The following is a 20009-nucleotide window of genomic DNA, read 5'->3' on the forward strand; positions in this document are numbered from 1 at the left end:
TCTTTTATCCTTAGCCATTTTTGCTCTTACAATGTGATAATTAATAGATTCTGTTCTCATAAAGGAAATGTTTACCTTATATGTTAATATAGGTTAAGTAAATGCTAAAACATATATGCCTATGTCAAGGCGTGAACCCATCTGACCTCAAAGTAACCAACATCCTTTGTCTCCCTGGCTGGCTGCTATGACCCCCCCTGCCCCATGTCTTCAGGGTCTAGGGTGACAGTCGATACCCTGGAGTCATTCTGCAAGGACTCATTTTAGTTAAAATTGATATAAAATTTCTCAGCATCTGATTACTGTCAGCTGGCTATTCAGGGCTCCTCCATCTAGCTCAGTGGGTCTCAATCAGGGGTAATTTTAAGCCCCCACAGAGGATACTTGACAATGTCTAGAGGCTTTTTGGTTGTCAAAATTTAGGGGTGGGGTGGAGGGTGCTACTGATATCTAGTGGGTAGAGGTCAAGGGTATTGGTAAATATGTTCAATGCACAGGAGAATAATTGATAACAAAGAATAATTGATAATTATTATTCTTGGTAATAGTGCCAAGATTGAGAAAACCTGCACCCGTTCATGGTCCTCTTGCAGACCTCAGAACTGGTAGCAAATTCCAGGGATGCTCACATTTCAGTCATTAGAAAACCACTGCTGTGATATTTGCTAGGTCACATTCACCAGAACTTTTATTTACTTAACATGTTTGTACAAATTAACTCATTTTTAAAAATGATTTAGCCTGGCCCTGACCAAAAATAATCTGTGAAACTGAAGTTTTGATGTTCTGATTACATTTTTCAATACACATAAAAATTAACAGACGATTATTAATGTTAAAAGTGCCTACCCACATTCCACCTAAAAGCTTCTCACATATGACTATGCCTGCCAGATTCTAGAATTACAGACTTTCAAGTCAGAGTGGCTTCAGAGAGATGTCTGTGTTCAGCCAAACTCTGTGGCTTGATTCCCTTAAATCACATCTTTGCCAAGTAGTCAGGCAGCTAGTTCTTGGACACTCCAGTGATGGGGAGCTCATTCATTTATTCAACAAACAAATATTGAGTACAGACACTAAGGAACTCTTCAGGCTAGACCTAACACTAGAAAAAGGGGATAGGTGGTCGGGTAAGAGGGTAAGAATAGAGTCTCCACCTTTATCCAAGGTTCGTACAAGCTAGTGTGACTTCCCCCATATCTACTGTATATGTTTCCCAGTTTCTTTCTCATGTCCATCATTAAAAGAATGATAAATTTGAGGCGGGGAGGGAAGAGTGAACATCCATAAATTACAAGAGTCAGTCCATGAATAACCCAAACTTTCTTGTACACTTTTCAGTTTGTACACTGAATGTCCTAAGGTCATTTCCATTAAATGGAATTAAACATGCGAAGGCTTTGGAGGTTTGGCACCCTAATTGCTCCTTTCTAAGGATCCACAGAGGATGTGGGAGTGGGTGAAGATGACCTATGAACTCCCGAGGAGCAGACTTTCTCTATTTTGGGCACTTTCCCCTCTTATCTCCATCTTTAGCTGTTTTCTCTATTCCTGGAAGCACTGGGCTCTAATCTACAATTTTACTCTTATCCTTGGGCTGCTTGTCACATATCTAATACTTGTTTTTTTCTTGGGCTGGTGAACAGTGTCCTCCTTTCTGTGTGGGAACAAATGCCCTGAACTGCATCTTTTGTATGACATGAAGCCTGCTGGAGATGCCCCAGGTACCAGAGTTTCTCAAATGCTCCTAGAATTGGCCTTGTTATGAAATGTCCCTCAGTGAGTCACCCATGAGAAAGCAAAAATAACGCAAGATTCAAATCTTGTCAAGTCTGAAAATGAGGTAGAAACGTGTGCCTTTTCTTATGAAGCAAAATAATCTACACAAACTTTTCTTCCATTAAACAAAAGTACAGACAATCTAGTGTAAGCTGAAGCAACCCGCTCACCCAGGGAACAGAAAGGGCTGCCTTCTAGTTGAAGACTTACTATGTGCCAGGCATTGTGCAAACAGTTTTGCAGACTATTAGTTCATTTATTCCTCCCAACAACTTTATGAGGTTATTATTCCCATTTTACAGATGAGGAAACTAAGAGCCAGAGAGATTTAACCCTGCAAGGAGGTGCTGAACAAGAGTTTCAACCTCTGTCTGACCAAAGCTTCTGCTCTCAGCCCTATAACTTAGGTGGGCAGGGTCTCCCGCCTCAGAGCAAAGGCATGAAAACCGAATGGTGGTTTTGTTTTGCAGAGCGTCTAAGAATTAATCAAGCCTGAGAAGTAAGCCTGCAGTTGCTCTGTGGCTTAGGTCAACAAGTGCCTGCCGGGCCAGGAAATGCCAATGGTACACAGGGCCTTTGAGTCCCGGGAAAGACAGTGGCCTGCACCTGAAGCTGCATGTTTGTCTGGGTGAGCTCTTCTGCTTTCTTTTCCAGTGACATCACCCAGACCTTCCTCTTCTGTCTGCAGCGGGTGGCGGCCGCCCGGTTCCGTTCCAGAAATTTCCGCCGCCTCTCGTCAGGATCCTCATCCACCACCCTTCGCCGGCGCCCCCCTGTGGGCTGGGGCGGCTGTATTGTCTGGGTGGGCTGCATCTGTTGTGTTGCTGGTGAAACCTGCTGGGGAAGAGAGGGAGGAGGTGATGGGGAGAGAAGGGATGGCTGGGTAAGGTGTTGAAATGTGAAGTACAGGCAGCCCCTTGCTTTAGTTAGCACATCAAACTTGTTTTGCTAAGAGTGAAGTCACACTCATGAAGAGGAAAAGCATCACCCAGTTATCTCCTATGATATTTTGGCAAGATACAGGGATGACGTGCAAAAAGAGAGTCAAGTAGATTCCCCCCCTCCCTCGACTGGCATTTGGCTGAATCATGATGAAAGAAACACTTTTCTTCCTCCTTAGATGTTAAAAATGTTTTATTTGAGGTGCTTTGTAAAATTTGAAAGTGCCCACGTATAGTGACGGATGAAAACAGAGAGGTAGGGGTGACTATCACCGTATTGATGGGTCTGCTGTCATCTGCAGAAATCTCCTTCAGGGCAGGTTGTGAATGCCTTTCATTCTAACGGTGTCAAAACCCTGTTCCTAGAATACACCTCAGGGATGGCATCACCACTGTGACTCTTATCAAAAGAACCCTGTGAAGCCTGGAAAGCACCTGAAATCCTTTTGTCACAACATCACAGTTCTTAACCAAAGGTCTTGTGGGACCAAACTCCATTTGGGTCTCTCTCCTCCTCCGAGCCTGACTAAGGCTGATGAGATTATAGGAGATGGCGAGTGGGTGAATTTCTAGGTGACTGGGAAGCGTGACCTCTGAAAGCCCATCCTGAAGCAGCCCTGAGCCCTGTTAATACATGGTGTCTACTGACACGGAGGGATGGTTGTATAGCACCATCTATTATAAGGAAATCCCAGGAGTGGCAAAGCACTTTATTAAAATGTTTTACTATGCTTCTAAATTCCCTGTAAGGTCTGCAAGAGGCTCAGCAACATGTAGGGTTTCAGGGACCCCCACACGTGTAGCTTTATTTCCCTTCATACAGCAGACACTCAGCACCTAGTGAAATTTCTATGACTGACTCTTTATGTGTCTGAACACCTAATGCTTCCCTAATGCACTTCACTCCTTCCCCTTTCTTCATTCTCAATAAAGGTTTTTTTTTTTTTCCCTTCCCTCTCATTGCTCAGTCACTCAGGCTTATGGTGTAATACCTATAAATTTGTTTTACAAGAGGCATTTAACCTGCAGAAATAACAGGCAAAAAGTTTTAAAAATGAAACCCAGCCACCTTTTCTACCACATTCCAACCCTATGATTGAAACCAATCAGAACGACTATACTTGTACTAATAATGGCTCCTGGTTGCCCATCAGCTGACTAACGATATATTTTAATCCTAAACTCTATCAAACTATACATTACTAAAGAATTAGGCTTGGGACTGAGGTTGGATAGCATCTCAGTAATTTTTTTTTTAAAGCTAAGACATTTTCTAAAACTGTTTATTGGCAATTCCTCTCCTGACGATCATAAAAGAATAACAAAATAAACTGTCTAAGATCTTACTCACCAGAGCGGCTGCTGAAGATTTAATCCTTGTTATTGGCAAATGTTTAGCTAGTCATTTCAGATGCAGTAACCTCTGAGCTAACCACTGCAAAGCAAAGCACTAGGAAAGAATGCGCTAACCTGGCTATTTTTACCTTTACTATTTCTTTGTGTGAATTAACAATCTCTCATTGCCAGCCCTAGACAAGACTCTCAAGCAAGCAAAACTTGGGTTTAACCTGCACTATGGAGACCTCTCTTTCAATGTTGTATTCTCCCATGCTAACTTTAACCAACATTTATCCCTTGATAACTTTTCATCTGCCTTACCCCAAATGGATAAGGCACATGGTGATTTCAGGCTTTATCCAGGTTCAGGGTCAAGGTGTGGCTTGGTTAAGTGAAATTCCTGGTGACCTAGGAGTGATACCAGGACTCTGAAATTATATCCTGATACGCAGGTGAATTGCAAGAAGCCAGGAGAAATTGCAAATGCAACCCTAAGACCAGAATTTGTGTCTCTGACAAGTATTGTTACTTAGCATTATCTTTTTAAAACGGCATTCTCTCGGGGGTAGGGTGGGAGGGATAAATTTGGAATATGGAATTAACAGATACATACTACCATATATAAAATAGATTAACAAGAAAGATTTACTGTATACCACAGGAAACTATGTTCATAGTTCTTGTAATGAATTATAATGGAAAAGAATAAGAAAGAATATAGATATATACATATATATGCACAACCGAATTACCGTGTACACCTGAAACTAACACAATATTGTAAATCAACTATACTTCAGTAATAAATAAATAAATAGAATGGCATTATGTTGACACAGATTCTCTGAAAAATTTGATCAAAAACAATTAATTGTAATTTCAAAAAGAATTTATTCCAAGTCATCTTAGAATCTCAGAATTGGATGACCTTAATAAACTTCTACTCCTGGTGTTCTGACAATCCAAATTTCATTTCATCAACCAAGTTAATACATTTTAAGAGGAGCATTTGGACTATGTTCTAAATAATTTTGTTCAAATTTCAAGAAGACTAACCTGGTTTTGTTGAAAAAAGCAACTTTACATATCCAATTATAAAAGCAATTAACTAATTGCATATACAATTGGCCACTTATTGACTTGAAATGGAGGCCAATTGGCTAATTGCTAATTAGCTAATGAATGTCTTTTATATTTAATGAACTGTTAAACTTGTCTATGAAGTAACCTGCCCATAAATGCAACCAACTCTTAACGCTATCCATTTAAAAAGAAAAAAGAAAGAAAGTACACACGTGAATCTATCTTCTATCTTTGATCTTGTAGTTTTCTTTTCCCCCTTCTAAATCCATGACCTACACTGGCACATGATTAAAAAGGTGTTTTGGATAGCATTTTATCGATTGCTAAACTATGTGCTAAGCTTCTATCACATTACTTCAGTTTGAAATTAATCCTGGCTAACTACTGAAAACTGTGCCAAGGGCTAAACATTCTCTTATTTAATACTCCTAAGCCTATGGGCTTAGTCTATTATTGCCCCATTTTGCAGATGGAAAAACTGACACTTAGGGAGGTTCATCTACTGACCTCAGTCACACAAGTAAGGTGGGAAAAGGATGAAAGTTTTCTCATTCAAAAGCCTGATTCTTATTTGCTATGTAGAATACTTCTAAGAATCTTTGCAAAAGTAAGCTTACCTAACAAATAATCTTAACTATTGAACAGATTAGAAAGCTGCTTATGGATAACCCATTTTGTGGGTGGCTTTCTAGGTTTGGTATGTGTTGGAGGAGGCAGCAATGTACAAGCTCTCGAAGCTGCCTGATGAGAGGAACAGAGTCAGATGATGGAAGAGACAGTGAATAAGCGTTACTTGGCGATCCCAAACTTCCGACATCATTCTGACCCAACTGGTTGGAACCTGGGTGGGTGGAAGGAACTGACAAAGGTCATTTCACTTGAAGGTTCAAAGTGCCCAGGGTGAGCCATGCTCCTAGACATGCCCTTCATCCACTTACTGAAACTCACTCGGGTACATGGACCCGCCTCTCTTCTTGGGCTGGGTGACATAACGTCTGCCTGGTCCCCCGACCCTCTTCCAGTTGTGTCTAAGTGCTGGCTTTCTTTCTAGCCACTCCTGGTGACTTTCCACCTCTGGGGTTTGGCCTTTCTCTTGAGCTGATCATCTACAGAGCTTGGCTCTCTGTCGGCTCCCTCCAACGCATTTCTCATTGGGTGGGATGAGTCATCTCTCTTCAACATTCACAAAGCACCTTACACCCTAACATCCATCACTGAACCTTTGTCTGCCTGAAATTGTTACTCTTTATATTTTTAACATTTACTCTTATTTAGAAGATTGCCCATTGTATCTAATTTCCATTTTACAGTTGACACAAGTGGGTCTCTAAGATGTTATAAAGCACTGCAGCTAGAACCATGGTTAGAATGAACTTACCTTTCTTGTTCTTTATTCACTTCTTTCATTACATGCTTAAATTCTTAATCCTCCATTGGTGTTACATTTTTAGGGTTAACTTTGTAATATACTACAAAAATAGATTTTGGAGAACTTGAAGTTTACCTTTTCCCTTAGAAACTAGACTTGGTATTTATCATATTAGTTATGGAAACTGCAATCTGGGAGGGTTCTATGGGTAACCATTACCTCCTAGGAAATGAACAGAGCCCCTCAGAGTGTCAGAACCCGTGGGCTTGTCAAGTAAGGTTGCTGCCAGTGAGCCCCTCGCTAGAGCCGGCACTGTTAAGGAGAAGGGGAAAAGAGATTATGAAAAACGTCTACCTGTGCTTGGGTGCCGGAGTGCAGGGGTGGGTGTGGCGAGGTCTGGTGATGTGCTGGGTGTGCATGAAGGTGGGAGTGGGAGTGATGATGTGGGTGGTTCTGCTGGTGATGGGGTTGAGGATGAGGGTGGTGTGCTGGGTGCTGGTGCTGGTGCGGGTAGGGGTGGTGGGCCGGCAGTGTCTGGTGCTGATGCGGGTGTGAGTGCATGTGATGGTGTGGCGTCTGGTCCTGCCGGGAGCCCATCATTTCCATCATGTGGCCCATGGTGTTCATATTCCCATTCGACATGGCAGCAGGGTGGTGAGTCAATGCAGCCTTCAGCCTCTGAAACAGAATAAAAGAAGAGGGGACAGGTGAGGTCAGCTGAGCATACAACAGGGATTTTGAATCAAAATGACTCATAGTTTCAGTTTTATATTTAGCAGCTTCCTGGGTGGCTCAAGTGGTAAAGAATATGCCTGCCAATGCAGGAGGCACAGGAGATGCAAGTTTGATCTCTGGGTCAGGAAGATTCCCCTGGAGGAGAAAATGGAAACCCATTCCAGTATTCTTGCCTGGACAATCCCCATGGACAGAGGAGCCTAGTGGGCTACAGTCCATGGAGTTGCAAAGAGTCACAACTGAGGTGGCTCAGGATGGATATAATGATACTATTACTAACATTTTTTTCTTATTGTGTAGCAGTATGGTTTTATATACATTTCAGATTTTCATATGTATTAGAGTAGGTAGGCGTGTCAATGTCAGCCAGGAATGTTAATTAATTCAACTGACACTGCAAATAAGCAGGATACCCTAGACACTTTACTAAAAGGTATTTCCTACTATCCAATTGTTCACCATATCCTATTGGCAGCGAAGTGCAAGTATAAACCCAATGGAATCATTCAATATGACAACATCATTGAACAAAAGGCCCATATGAAATGGCACTGTCACAAGATAATGAGTCACAAGAATAAAAGATTTTTGCTTTTCAAAAGATTTCTCAGACCCAAAGAGGAAAGAACTTCAAATTTCAGAATCTAGGAACAATTTTAATATTATTTAAGTCTTGAAATTAGATTAGAAATCCATAACTTTGGGAGGCAATGTAGATCTTTCCATTTGTTCCTATGACACTTCTCATAATCCCTCTGATAATCTAATTTTCTCACACAATAATGTTCTTCTGACTTTAAAGTTGAGGAATATGGACCATTGCACTTCTACAGCTTCTTTGATGACCATACCACAGGGCAGGTACAAAATCGTCAACCATCAACAAGCAAACAGACATATACACAATTAAATTCTCCCTGAATCTAACCCCTAAGCAGGGGTCAGCAAGCTTTTCAATAAAGAAGTCAGATAGTAAACATTTCCATCATTGCATGCCTTAAGGTCTCTCACAACTACTCAGCTCGGCCCTTTCAGCACAAAAACAGATACGGACATTCTGTAAACAAATGACCATGCCTTGTTTCAACGCAATTTTACTTAGGGACAGGATATCTGAATTTCATAGAACTTCCACATGTCACAAAATACTATGCTACTTTTGATTTTTTTTCAATCATTTAAAAATGTCAAAACATTTTTGTGCAAAATTAGGCCGTGGTAAAGAATCAGTTGGTAGTCAAGTTGTTTGCAGTTTCTTATACACAGACAATTATCGTCATACCCTGAGGGGCACAGTGGAAAGTATTGTATAATACAGTTACTCCTTGGAAATGTATCTTCTGTAGAGATGATAGTCTAGTTGGCAAGCTTATGTTGGCTTCATAAAGTATTTACTAGGGAACTCAAAGTTCTCTCCTGATTTGCATTCTTATCTGATTGATGATGATAGCATGTAATCACTGCAAATGGAAGAGTGGTATTTAAATGATGATCAAAGCTACCATGTGCCAGGCCTATACAATATTAATGATTCTCAACTGGTCAGAGTAAACTATTGATAAGAATAAATTCAATCCATAAAAATCTTTAGTTAAATATAAAGAGCCTCCACTTGTTTAAAAAAAAAACATAAAAAATGGGCCAGTGGGCGGGGGTGGGAGCAGGTATAGGTTGACAAACCATATGTTAATATTCAATAATTATTGAATACATTTCCTGCATCTGATGCAGCAACCACTGAGCCCAACTGCCTCCTCCTTCACAAGCAACATCCACTACACAGGAGCTACTGAACTGCATCAGTATCCTGAAGAAGTTAAGCTTCCTGAATCCCTGGGAAAGATTAGGTGCTGCATATTGTGTTTATTACTAAACAGAAAAGTGAACAGATACTCCTCACCTCCAAGTTTTAGAAATGAGTTCATTGTTTTTATAAAAACGCTCATTATAAAAAATTTAAGCAACGCTTAAAAGTACAGCGAAGGCAGTAACCAGTGAACCAAGTGCATTGCTTAAATTTGGTGGGTGAACAGTATTCCAGACAGCTCTCTCTGTAGAGATGGAGCAACAAGCAGAGTCATTTCATTACAGTGAGATCACCATGGCACATGGTGTCAGAAAACTCTTATGTGAAGAGAACATAAGCAAAAGAAGCAAAAACTGGATGAACTGTTGGACTTCGGATACATGTATCTTAAATCCAAGAAAACTCTGTAAGTGATATATCCAAACTTAAAAGTGAAGAAAATTATGAAAAAATATATTGAGATCATATATTGACATATCAAGTAGTATTGATGGATTTTTTATACTATTCTTTATAATTTTATTATTATATAATATAAAGCTGCATAGTAAAAAAACAAACTACTACAAGACTATGTGGTGTAAAAGTAAAAGCCACCTGTCTACCTTCTTCCTTCTTAGCCCCATTCCTCAGATGTATCTACCAAGCATCTGCTGACATATCCTCAGCATTTATCAGAACATGTTGTGTGAGGTCTTTATAATGATATATGATTTTGTATCTTGCTTTTTTTCTACTTCAATGATATATATCTTTGACAGCATGCCCTGTCAATAATAGCTAATAATAATGTCTGGCATCAATTGAGCACTCACTCCGTGCCACTCCTCATTCTGTGTTTTATGAATATTAACTCACTTAATCCTCAGAACAATTCAGTAAGGCACAAAGACAGACTAATCCATTTGCCCAAGCTCTTGCCACTGGAGAGGAACGGAGGTGAGCTACCTCCAGACCTGTTCTCTACACCAGGACAAAAGGAGCTGGAAGGCTTGCCATGCACACTTTGTCAAAAACAGGAAAAAACTGTATCGTGCCACCTCCCCATCATCAAAAGGAAATGCAAAAAGAAGAGCAGTGCCCAGAAAAAAAAAATGACAAGGTTATTTCCGCACAATGTAGCACACAAGTGGAGACCCTGTGTATCCTGCTTGTTCCGAAACTTGGCAGAGGTAAGGGTGGGAGGTAACAATCTCCAGGCAGCCAAACTGCAGCAAAGGACCAGCCAGAGCTTAGCATCATCATCTCTCTGGTTATATTTATTAAGAATGGGTACTTGTATTCCGCCCCCAAACACAGATCTGACAAGGTCCAGGTATATCTTCTCCCTGGCCCCACTTCCTAACCTTCAGGTATATGACTGTTCTAGGTCTTCTCAATGTTCAGAGGATGAAGTTCAAGCCCTTAGCACAGCCTATGCATAGGCACTGAGGAGTGTGGCCGGGCATTCCCACCAACACTTCCATTTGATTGTCTTCTTGCCTGGGATGATCTTTCCTTTTCCTGAGACACTCTAGAGCTTTAAGCAGCAGGACCCTCTTTAGTAAAACTCTCCCTGCTCTCTGCTCTAAACCAATTCCTATTGTTACAAGGTCCCAGCAGAACCATATTCCCCTTTGTAAAACTCAGTGTGTAGTTGTAGTTTTTAGTATGATCATTCAATTAATATCCACCAACCATCCCAGATGATAAGCATCATGACAGCAGGAACCACACTGGATTTTGCCTGGTATTAAATTCATAACTTTAGCACGGAACCTGGTATACACATTGGGCACTCAATTCATATTTCTGGAATGAATCAATGAATGAATGAAACTTCGTGAGGCTTATGATAAGAATGTAGCATTTTCATTTTGGATCCTTGGTGGTGGTATTCGTAAGAAAGGATAATTTTACCAGTCATCGAAGGTCAAGAGAATGACTGCAGAAGTCATACAGGCAGGTGGGCTATAAAAGTACTGTCAAAAGACCTCCCTGCTCCATCCCCAGTCTGCCCTCTGAAAATGATAACAGAAAAAAAAAAGAAGAAGAAGAAAAGAAAACACACACATACAAAAGGAATGTGCATTAACTTCATCTTGGTATATTTTCCCTGAAAGAGTGGCAAGGAAAATTGAAAAGCTGTTAAACAGTGGGTCTTTATGTTATCCCTTCAATGCTACAAACAACATTTTCACCTTTAATTAGGTGCAAATGTTGCCTGACAAATAAATACTATGCACCAGATCTTCATCTCTCGAATAATTAGCTTGTACTGTTAAGGGAAATTACTTGATTGCCTCAAGTCTATTCTTGCAGGTTTCATGCCAAGGCCATAATACTAATAAGGCTTATAACATTCCGTTTAACTATTCATTCAACAAATATTTACTGGGCACTAATGTTAGGCACTTTATTATTTGCCCACTACCTGAAGGAAATCGGAGATGTATAAAAACCAAAGCTTTCCCAAAGCGCTGGAAAGAAAACACACACACTCGAGTGTGGAAATGAAGACTTTTTAAGGATCCCTTAGAGCAGTGGTCCCCAACCCTTTGGGCACCAGGGCCTGGTTTTGTGGAAGACAATTTTTCCACAGACCAGGGGTGGGAGGGATGGTTTCGGGAGGATTTCAAGCACATTATATTTTTTGTGCCTTTTTTATACTGTTCATGGGATTCTTGTGGCAAGACTACTGGAGTGGTTGGCCATTCCCTCCTGCAGCGGACCACGTTTTGTCAGAACTCTCCACTATGGCCCGTCCATCTTGGGTGGCCCTGCACAGTATGGCTCATAGCTTCATTGAGTTATGCAAGCCCTTTTGCCACGACAAGGCTGTAATCCATGAAGCAGAGGATGAGATGATTGGATAGCATCACTGACTCAATGGGCATGAACTTGGGCAAACTCTGGGAGATGGTGAGGGACAGGGAGGCCTGGCATGCTGCAGTCCAGAAGGTCACAAAGAGTTGGACATGACTTAGTGACTGAACAACAAAATGAAAGTGAGAGTCACTCAGTCGTGTCCAACTCTTTGCGACCCCATGGGCTATATACTCCATGGAATTCTCCAGGCCAGAATACTTCCCTTCACCAGCAGATCTTCCCAATCCAGGGATTGAACCCCTGTCTCCTGCATTGCAGGTGGATTCTTTACCAGCTGAGTCACCAGGGAAGCCAACAACATATTTATTGTGCACTTTATTTCTATTATTACATCAATTCCACTCAGATCATGGGGCATTAGATCCTGGAGGATGAGAACGCCTGGCTTAGAGAATCCCAGGCCTGTGGGTCGAGTCCACTCCCAGAGCAGCAGCTGGCATCATGTTTAAAGAGAAATGACTATAGAGCTGCTCTGCATATGCTACATTTAATATTTTCCATGTCATTTCTAAACAGTGTGGGGGCACTTCTCAAAGTCCTAAAGAGCCTGCTGCTCCTCTGGTGCCAACAAGAGTCATCACCCTGTAAATCATTAAAAAATACCAAATAAAGATATTTGTATCCCACTCTCTTAGGGATGATAAATGACCAGCAAATGAGTCCAAGCTGTATTTTGCAGAATGATTCTTTCTTTTTGAAACTGAACTGTGTCTTATTTTAAATAACATTCTACCCAATGCCAAGAAAAGGCAAGGGAGAGAAGGAAATTAATGAGCAAATAAACATATATTTTTCAACTATAAAAACCAAGGCTATTACGGAGGTGCGACAGCAAGAAAGGAAAAAAGAAAAAAAAGATTCTGTTTACTTTCTCTCGTCCTCTACCATATCCATTTATTTGAAAGAGCAAATCAGGAGAGACAGCAAGAAGCCTGACACAGCTGGTTTCAGTCAACAGGGGTCATTTTCATTCAGTCTGTGTATTTTATAAGCTCCTTGTACACTGTTCCTGATGGAAGGGTGGGCCTGCTGCCTGGGATCTGAGTCCTGGTGAGAAACAAGCTATCTACTTCATCCCATACCCTGCACAACTGCTGCCATGACGGACCGGGCACAGTGCCCCTCCAGCTCAGCTCAGCTTTGTATCACAGCATGTCTTGTGAAGGCCAGGTATACGCAAATGTCATCACCTCCACATGAGTGCATACATGTAGGCCTGCGTGAGCTCACACGCACGACGTACCCACCCACACCCACCCCAGGCAATCTATCTCCCATTAACAACTCAGTCTGGCCAATTAGAAACATTTGTGAAACTGTAAAAACATTTCTTCTCCATCTTCAGCTCAGCAGATTGCTCATGCTTTACAGACTCTGAAAGCCAAACCAAATTAAACAATTATTTGAAATTCAGTTGGGTGGGAGGTGGGGGCAGTTTTAATTAAAAACAGCTCTGGGTTTTCTTCCCGAAGAGAATGTGGTAACATCAAAATGTAGTGTTGCTGAGTTGACCACAAGTATGAGACTATCTATATGAAAATAAGATAAAACCCATCTTTGTATTTCCTTTTGAATACAAAACAATTACCATCAGTGGCCACCCAAAGGTATTTCTGTAAATGTAATGTCTTCATCCTTTCTCCTTCTCAAACACAGCCAATCAGCTGAGGTGTAACACAGGCTTCTGAATAGTCCAAATGGTCAGTGATGTGACACAGAACTTTTCACGGAAGGAGGGCTGCAATATCGATCATTACTGACTTGCTGTAGGTATCAACAACTTCTGAAATTGTCTCTGAATTCACAAAAAAATAACATATTTATCCACTGAATTTTATGACTATACGTGGTCAGTTTGGATCCCAAAATCCTTCCCAAAATTGGAGAGAGGTAGGGATGAGAGGGTGCCATGGAGAAGTTATACCAACTTTGACCTTCATTCTGTCAAAGTAGAAATTGTTTGCTTGTTTGGCCAAGCTGCATGTGGGATCTTAGTTCCTTGACCAGGGCTCGAACCCGTGTCCCCTGCATTAGAAGGGTGAAGTCTTAACCACTTGACCACCAGAGAAGTCCCTAAGGCAAGTATAGTTTTAATGCCCAGATTCACATCTCAGCTTCAGGATGTCTGTTGAGAATGATCGTATAACTCTAATAGCATGTGGATCTTAAAATCCACATCTATTTCAGAATCATTGTTAAGACAATTAACTAAAATCACATTTGGCTTAATTACTTGGAATAAAATATGCTCCTTTCAAAACCTTCATAATGTAATTCAGCTCTGATGGTTTCACAATTTAAGTATTCTTCTGCTTTAGATTTTGGTTTGGTAGTAAAATTTCTTTTTTTTTTTTTTTTTCTTCCAATTTTATTTTATTTTTAAACTTTACATAATTGTATTAGTTTTGCCAAATATCAAAATGAATCCGCCACAGGTATACATGCGCTCCCCATCCCGAACCCTCCTCCCTCCTCCCTCCCCATACCATCCCTCTGGGCCGTCCCAGTGCACCAGCCCCAAGCATCCAGCATCATGCATCGAACCTGGACTGGCAACTCGTTTCCTACATGATATTTTATATGTTTCTTTGCCATTCTCCCAAATCTTCCCACCCTCTCCCTCTCCCACAGAGTCCATAAGACTGTTCTATACATCAGTGTCTCTTTAGCTGTCTCGTACACCAGGTTATTGTTACCATCTTTCTAAATTCCATATATATGCGTTAGTATACTGTATTTATGTTTTTCCTTCTGGCTTACTTCACTCTGTACAATAGGCTCCACAGGTTGGCAGTAGAGATTACCACAGAAAGGGGAGGATGCCATAGGATCTGGGAGGAAAAATATTCATACTCTGTCATTTGTCATTAAAAAGTATTAATTCTGAACATAGTAGAAATGATATAATTAATAAAAACACACACACACACACAAAGGAATTGTATTATACATTAATACTCCAGTCCATTGGAAAATGGTGTGAGGAAATTTCAAAAATATGGATGGTACCTCAGAAAAGTGGAACTTCAGCAGTTCCAAAGTAACCAAGGAAAAGCATTCGATGTCTGATTTCACTCTCTCATTGTCTACTTATGGGTATAACTTATAAAGTGATGTAAAAAAGACCCAGGTGCTAGGTGACATGCTAAACTTTGGTGGTTAAAAAAAGCCAATCAAACCCCAGAGACAGATCTTGATCAATTTCCCTGCCAGTCTTTTTATATTAATATGTAAGTCACATATTAATGATAGCTCTGCAAGACAGAGCCTTTGATTTACTCTTGGTAACTGAAGACATTAATGAATGCACATTGATAGAATTGTTTTATTTCAGATACCACTTCCCTGAATCTCTTCAGCTGAGGGGCTGTCCTTTACAATTCAGCGGGCTGATCAGCATTTTAAGAGGCTCTGCATTTTAGTGAATTTCAGAACCAATCGCTCTTCTGAGAGCAAGAGTTAGTCTTCATTTTGTTGTAAGACGGCTTTAAATAAGCACTTAGATAAGTAAACTGCTTGGCTCTACACGTTCTAATCTACCGAATAAATGAGGCAAGATCCCGAATTCCCTATTCCATGAGAAAGGGGTCTGAGTTGATGTCTGCTAAGAGATAGGAATCTATCGGAGAAGTGAGTTGTATGCATGTCTAAAATAAATAAAGAAAAATCATTGTTTCAGAGAACTTCAGAAGAAGAGCAGAAGACTTGGAGTGAGAAATCTAGTTTAAAAACCTGGCTCTACCACCTTGGCCAGTCACTTTAAGCTTCAAATTCTTCAAAATAAGAATCTCTTTATCTTTTAAGAGGGTGCTAATAGCCTTTGACTGCGTGGATCACAATAAACTGTGGAAAATTCTGAAAGAGATGGGAATACCAGAGCACCTGATCTGCCTCTTGAGAAATTTGTATGCAGGTCAGGAAGCAACAGTTAGAACTGGACAAGGAACAACAGACTGGTTCCAAATAGGAAAAGGAGTTCGTCAAGGCTGTATACTGTCACCCTGTTTATTTAACTTAAAAGCAGAGTACGTCACGAGAAACGCTGGACTGGAAGAAACACAAGCTGGAATCAAGATTGCTGGGAGAAATATCAATAACCTCAGATATGCAGATGACACCACCCTTATGGCAGAAAGTGAAGGGGAACTGAAAAGCCTCTTGATGAAAGTGAAAGTGGAGAGTGAAAAAGTTGGCTTAAAGCTCAACATTCAGAAAACGAAGATCATGGCATCCGGTCCCATCACTTCATGGTAAATAGATGGGGAAACAGTGGAAACAGTATCAGACTTTATTATTTTGGGCTCCAAAATCACTAAGATGGTGACTGCAGCCATGAAATTAAAAGATGCTTACTCCTTGGAAGGAAAGTTATGACCAACCTAGATAGCATATTCAAAAGCAGAGACATTACTTTGCCAACAAAGGTTCGTCTAGTCAAGGCTATGGTTTTTCCTGTGGTCATGTATGGATGTGAGAGTTGGACTGTAAAGAAGGCTGAGCGCCGAAGAATTGATGCTTTTGAACTGTGGTGTTGGAGAAGACTCTTGAGAGTCCCTTGGACTGCAAGGAGATCCAACCAGTCCATTCTGAAGGAGATCAGCCCTGGGATTTCTTTGGAAGGAATGATGCTAAAGCTGAAACTCCAGTACTTTGGCCACCTCATGCAAAGAGTTGACTCATTGGAAAAGACTCTGATGCTGGGGGGGATTGGGGGCAGGAGGAGAAGGGGATGACAGAGGATGAGATGGCTGGATAGCATCACTGACTCGATGGCTGTGAGTCTGAGTGAACTCCAGGAGTTGGTGATGGACAGGGAGGCCTGGCGTGCTGCGATTCATGGGGTCGCAGAGAGTTGGACACGACTGAGCGACTGATCTGATCTGATCTGATCTGAATAGAAACTCTTGACTTTATCTGAGAAAGACTGATGTTCATTATGATGTCACCTTAAGTAGAACACTGTATTGGGAACAAAAGAAGCCAAAAAGATACTTTACCATAGAATGCATAAGGACAAAGTCAGGTTTTTAGTATATCTCATGGAGAAGGCAATGGCAACCCACTCCAGTACTCTTGCCTGGAAAATCCCATGGACAGAGGAGCCTGGTAGGCTGCATGCAGTCCATGGGGTCGCTGAGGGTCAGACACGACTGAGCAACTTCATTTTCACTTTTCACTTTCATGCATTGGAGAAGGAAATGGCAACCCACTCCAATGTTCTTGCCTGGAGAATCCCAGGGATGGGGGAGCCTGTTGGGCTGCCGTCTATGGGGTCGCCCAGAGTTGGACATGACTGAAGTGACTCAGCAGCATGGAATCTGACTCCTCTGCAAAACACTGGTACACTCTCTCTCTCTTTTTTTTTAAACAACTGTATAATCTCCTGGAGCTCTCCTAGTGTCTCAGTAGTAAAGAACCCACCTGCAGATGCAGGAGATGTGGGTTCAATCCCTGGATCAAGAAGATCCCTTGGAGAAAGAAGTGGCAACCCACTCTAGTATTCTTGCTTTGGAAATCCCATGGACAGAGAAGCCTGGCAGTCTACAGTCCATGGGGTCATAGAAGAATCAGATACAACTTATCAACTAGACAACAACAACAATCATCTCCTAATTGGCTTAGAACTAAACAGAAAATGCAGAAGCCACAGCCATCAACTGTGTATGATACAAAGCTAGTAGAGGGTATTAATACACTGGGTGAGGAACCAGTATCCAAAAAATCTTGGCAGACTAGCATCAAGGAATCCAATAAGAGAAATTTAATGAGGGGTCAATGTAACATATTATGCTTGGTTAACATAAACAAAAGCAAAGCACAAAAATACACCAGCACTGTCCAGTGAAAATTCAGGGGAGATGTAGCTTGTTAGTTACATATATATCAGAGGATGTAGGGATTTCATGTGACTTTGTAAAGCACAGCTATGTAAAGCACACATGAAAACAACTAATGCTGGCTTTTCAGTTGCATCAGCAAAACTAGATTAGCGAATTTAATGCAAGAGGGTGATAGTCCTGTTCACCTCTGCACAGGCCGGAATGTGTGCTGTACAAGCCCACGTCCCTGTATCTCTGCCCCCATCCCAGAGATCTCACATCATGCGTCATAGGTGTTGGATTTTCTCTAAGGGAGTATCCAACTCTCAGTTGGTATTCCACACATGCCATTATCATTTTTCCATCTCTAATGACACTGTGGACTTCCCTGATTGCTCAGTTGGTAAAGAATTGGCCTGCAATGCAGGAGACCCCAGTTCAATTCTTGGGTTGGGAAGATCCGCTGGAGAAGGGATAGGCTACCCACTCCAGTATTCTTAGGCTTCCCTTGTGGCTCAACTAGTAAAGAATCCACCTGCAATGTGGGAGACCTGGGTTTGATCCCTGGGTTGGGAAGATCCACTAGAGAAGGGAAAGGCTACCCACTCCAGTATTCTGGCGTGGAGAATTCAATGGACTGTATAATCTATGGGGTTGCAAAGAGTCAGACACGACTGAGCAACTTTCACAATGACACTGTGATGAACGTCCTTGTATTTGCACATCTTGGCATAGTTGCCCAGCTACTTCTATGTGTTCATTATTTTTTTAAAAAACTGATGACTTGATCCATCCTGTTGGGTTCAACTTCTGGGAAGAGGTGATGATGACAATGAATGGTAGGAACAGTGCATGTCTGTGTGTTAGCAGCGTGTACATGTCTGTTAATGCACATATGTGTCTGTGTGTTATGTGTAGGGAATGGTATCTTGGTGTTAAGGGAGATGTAAAAGGAAAAGATGGGGGTGGAGGCAACTGATAAGAATCAGTTTTAGTTAATGAGATTTTTCTTGGGTCTTCTTTTCCTATTCTATCAATATCCCCATACCCAGGTGAGACATTGCCATATTATGTCTTCAGGGTCCCCTGCTCCTTTCAGATTACTGAGCTCCTTAAGCACTATGGAATGACTTTGGGTATTAACTTGGCCCTATTTTAAGTCACTAAGTTGTGTCTGACTCCTTTGTGACCCCATAGACTGTAGTCCACCAGGTTCCTCTGTCTATGGGATTTTCCAGGTAAGAATACTTAAGTGGGTTGCCATTCCTTCTCCAGGGGATCTTCTCAAACCAGGGATTTGTCATGTCAAATTTGACATGTCTCATGTCCCCTGCATTGCAGGAGGATTCCTTACCACTGAGCCACCAGGGAAACACCCTAGCAGATATTATATGCTCTTGGCTGGTTTCCTTGGCAATTTTAAAGGTGCCGAATACACAGTGGCCTTAGAATAAACGTTTGTTGATTGCCTGCCTGCCTGCCGCCTGCAAGTCTCCAGGAGTGGTGCCTAGGCGTGGAATGTCTTTGAAGCGCCAGCCTATATTTTCCTCACAGAAAGAACACCTTCTGGTGGTGGTTGCAGGGAGAATAATGCCCTTTGTCTTGCTAGTGAACACTACACACCTCCCAAAGACCCAGCACCTGCAAGCCTGGGTAATTTTAGGTGAGGGCTTATTTCCAGCTTTTGTAGAAGAAGAAAGTTCTATTGGAAAAAAGTAATCCTTTGTTATTTTATTTTGGACGAGCTTTTAATCAGAAACATAGGCAGTAACATATGTTAGAAAAGGACATATGAAACATAGAACTTTGCATTTATAACTCACTATGGAAAATCCATGTTAAAGCAACACTAAATTTGGGGTTTTAATTGCACAGAAGTCAGGAAATTCAGATTCAAGTTCCCACAGCAAACTTGACTCCATATGTACATCCAAGGGACCTTCCTGAGTGGGGTAACCTAATTATTTGGCAAAAAAGTTATAAAATGAAAAGTGATGGAAATAATTTCTCCTCACTGCTACACTTCCCATCATCCCAAGAAAGATGGATGGCAGGCAACATTAGCTACATTAACTGCGCTGTTTTTAATGCACAGACGTCCTTGGGCGTGTGCTTGATGACCATCATGAAGAGTCATCGCTCTGCAGCGCTGGGGCAGGGAGGTCCACGACTTGGTGGTGTGCTGTTTGGGTGGAGTAGCCAGTCACCCCATCACCAGTCCTCCACCAGATCCTTCCCCACACCCTTCTGAGAACAGCTGTGTTCCATGG

At 41.5% G+C, this 20009-nt stretch overlaps 1 protein-coding gene across 3 annotated transcripts in view; it reads right to left on the reverse strand.

Moving 5' to 3' along the window:
* CREB5 (cAMP responsive element binding protein 5) overlaps positions 1-20009 on the reverse strand; it is a 439163-nt gene that overhangs the window by 13115 nt on the left and 406039 nt on the right. For 2 of the 3 annotated variants that reach the window (XM_070787904.1, XM_019958834.2), the window contains 2 exons: positions 6865-7188; positions 2386-2616 (listed from right to left, as the gene is read on the reverse strand). In XM_070787904.1, coding sequence (XP_070644005.1) covers positions 2386-2616; positions 6865-7188 — 555 coding nt within the window. The remainder of the gene's footprint in view (positions 1-2385; positions 2617-6864; positions 7189-20009) is intronic. The other variant, XM_019958835.2, reaches the window with a different exon arrangement.

This window comes from Bos indicus, chromosome 4, assembly GCF_029378745.1.
Source record: "Bos indicus isolate NIAB-ARS_2022 breed Sahiwal x Tharparkar chromosome 4, NIAB-ARS_B.indTharparkar_mat_pri_1.0, whole genome shotgun sequence".
Classification (NCBI taxonomy): domain Eukaryota; kingdom Metazoa; phylum Chordata; class Mammalia; order Artiodactyla; family Bovidae; genus Bos; species Bos indicus.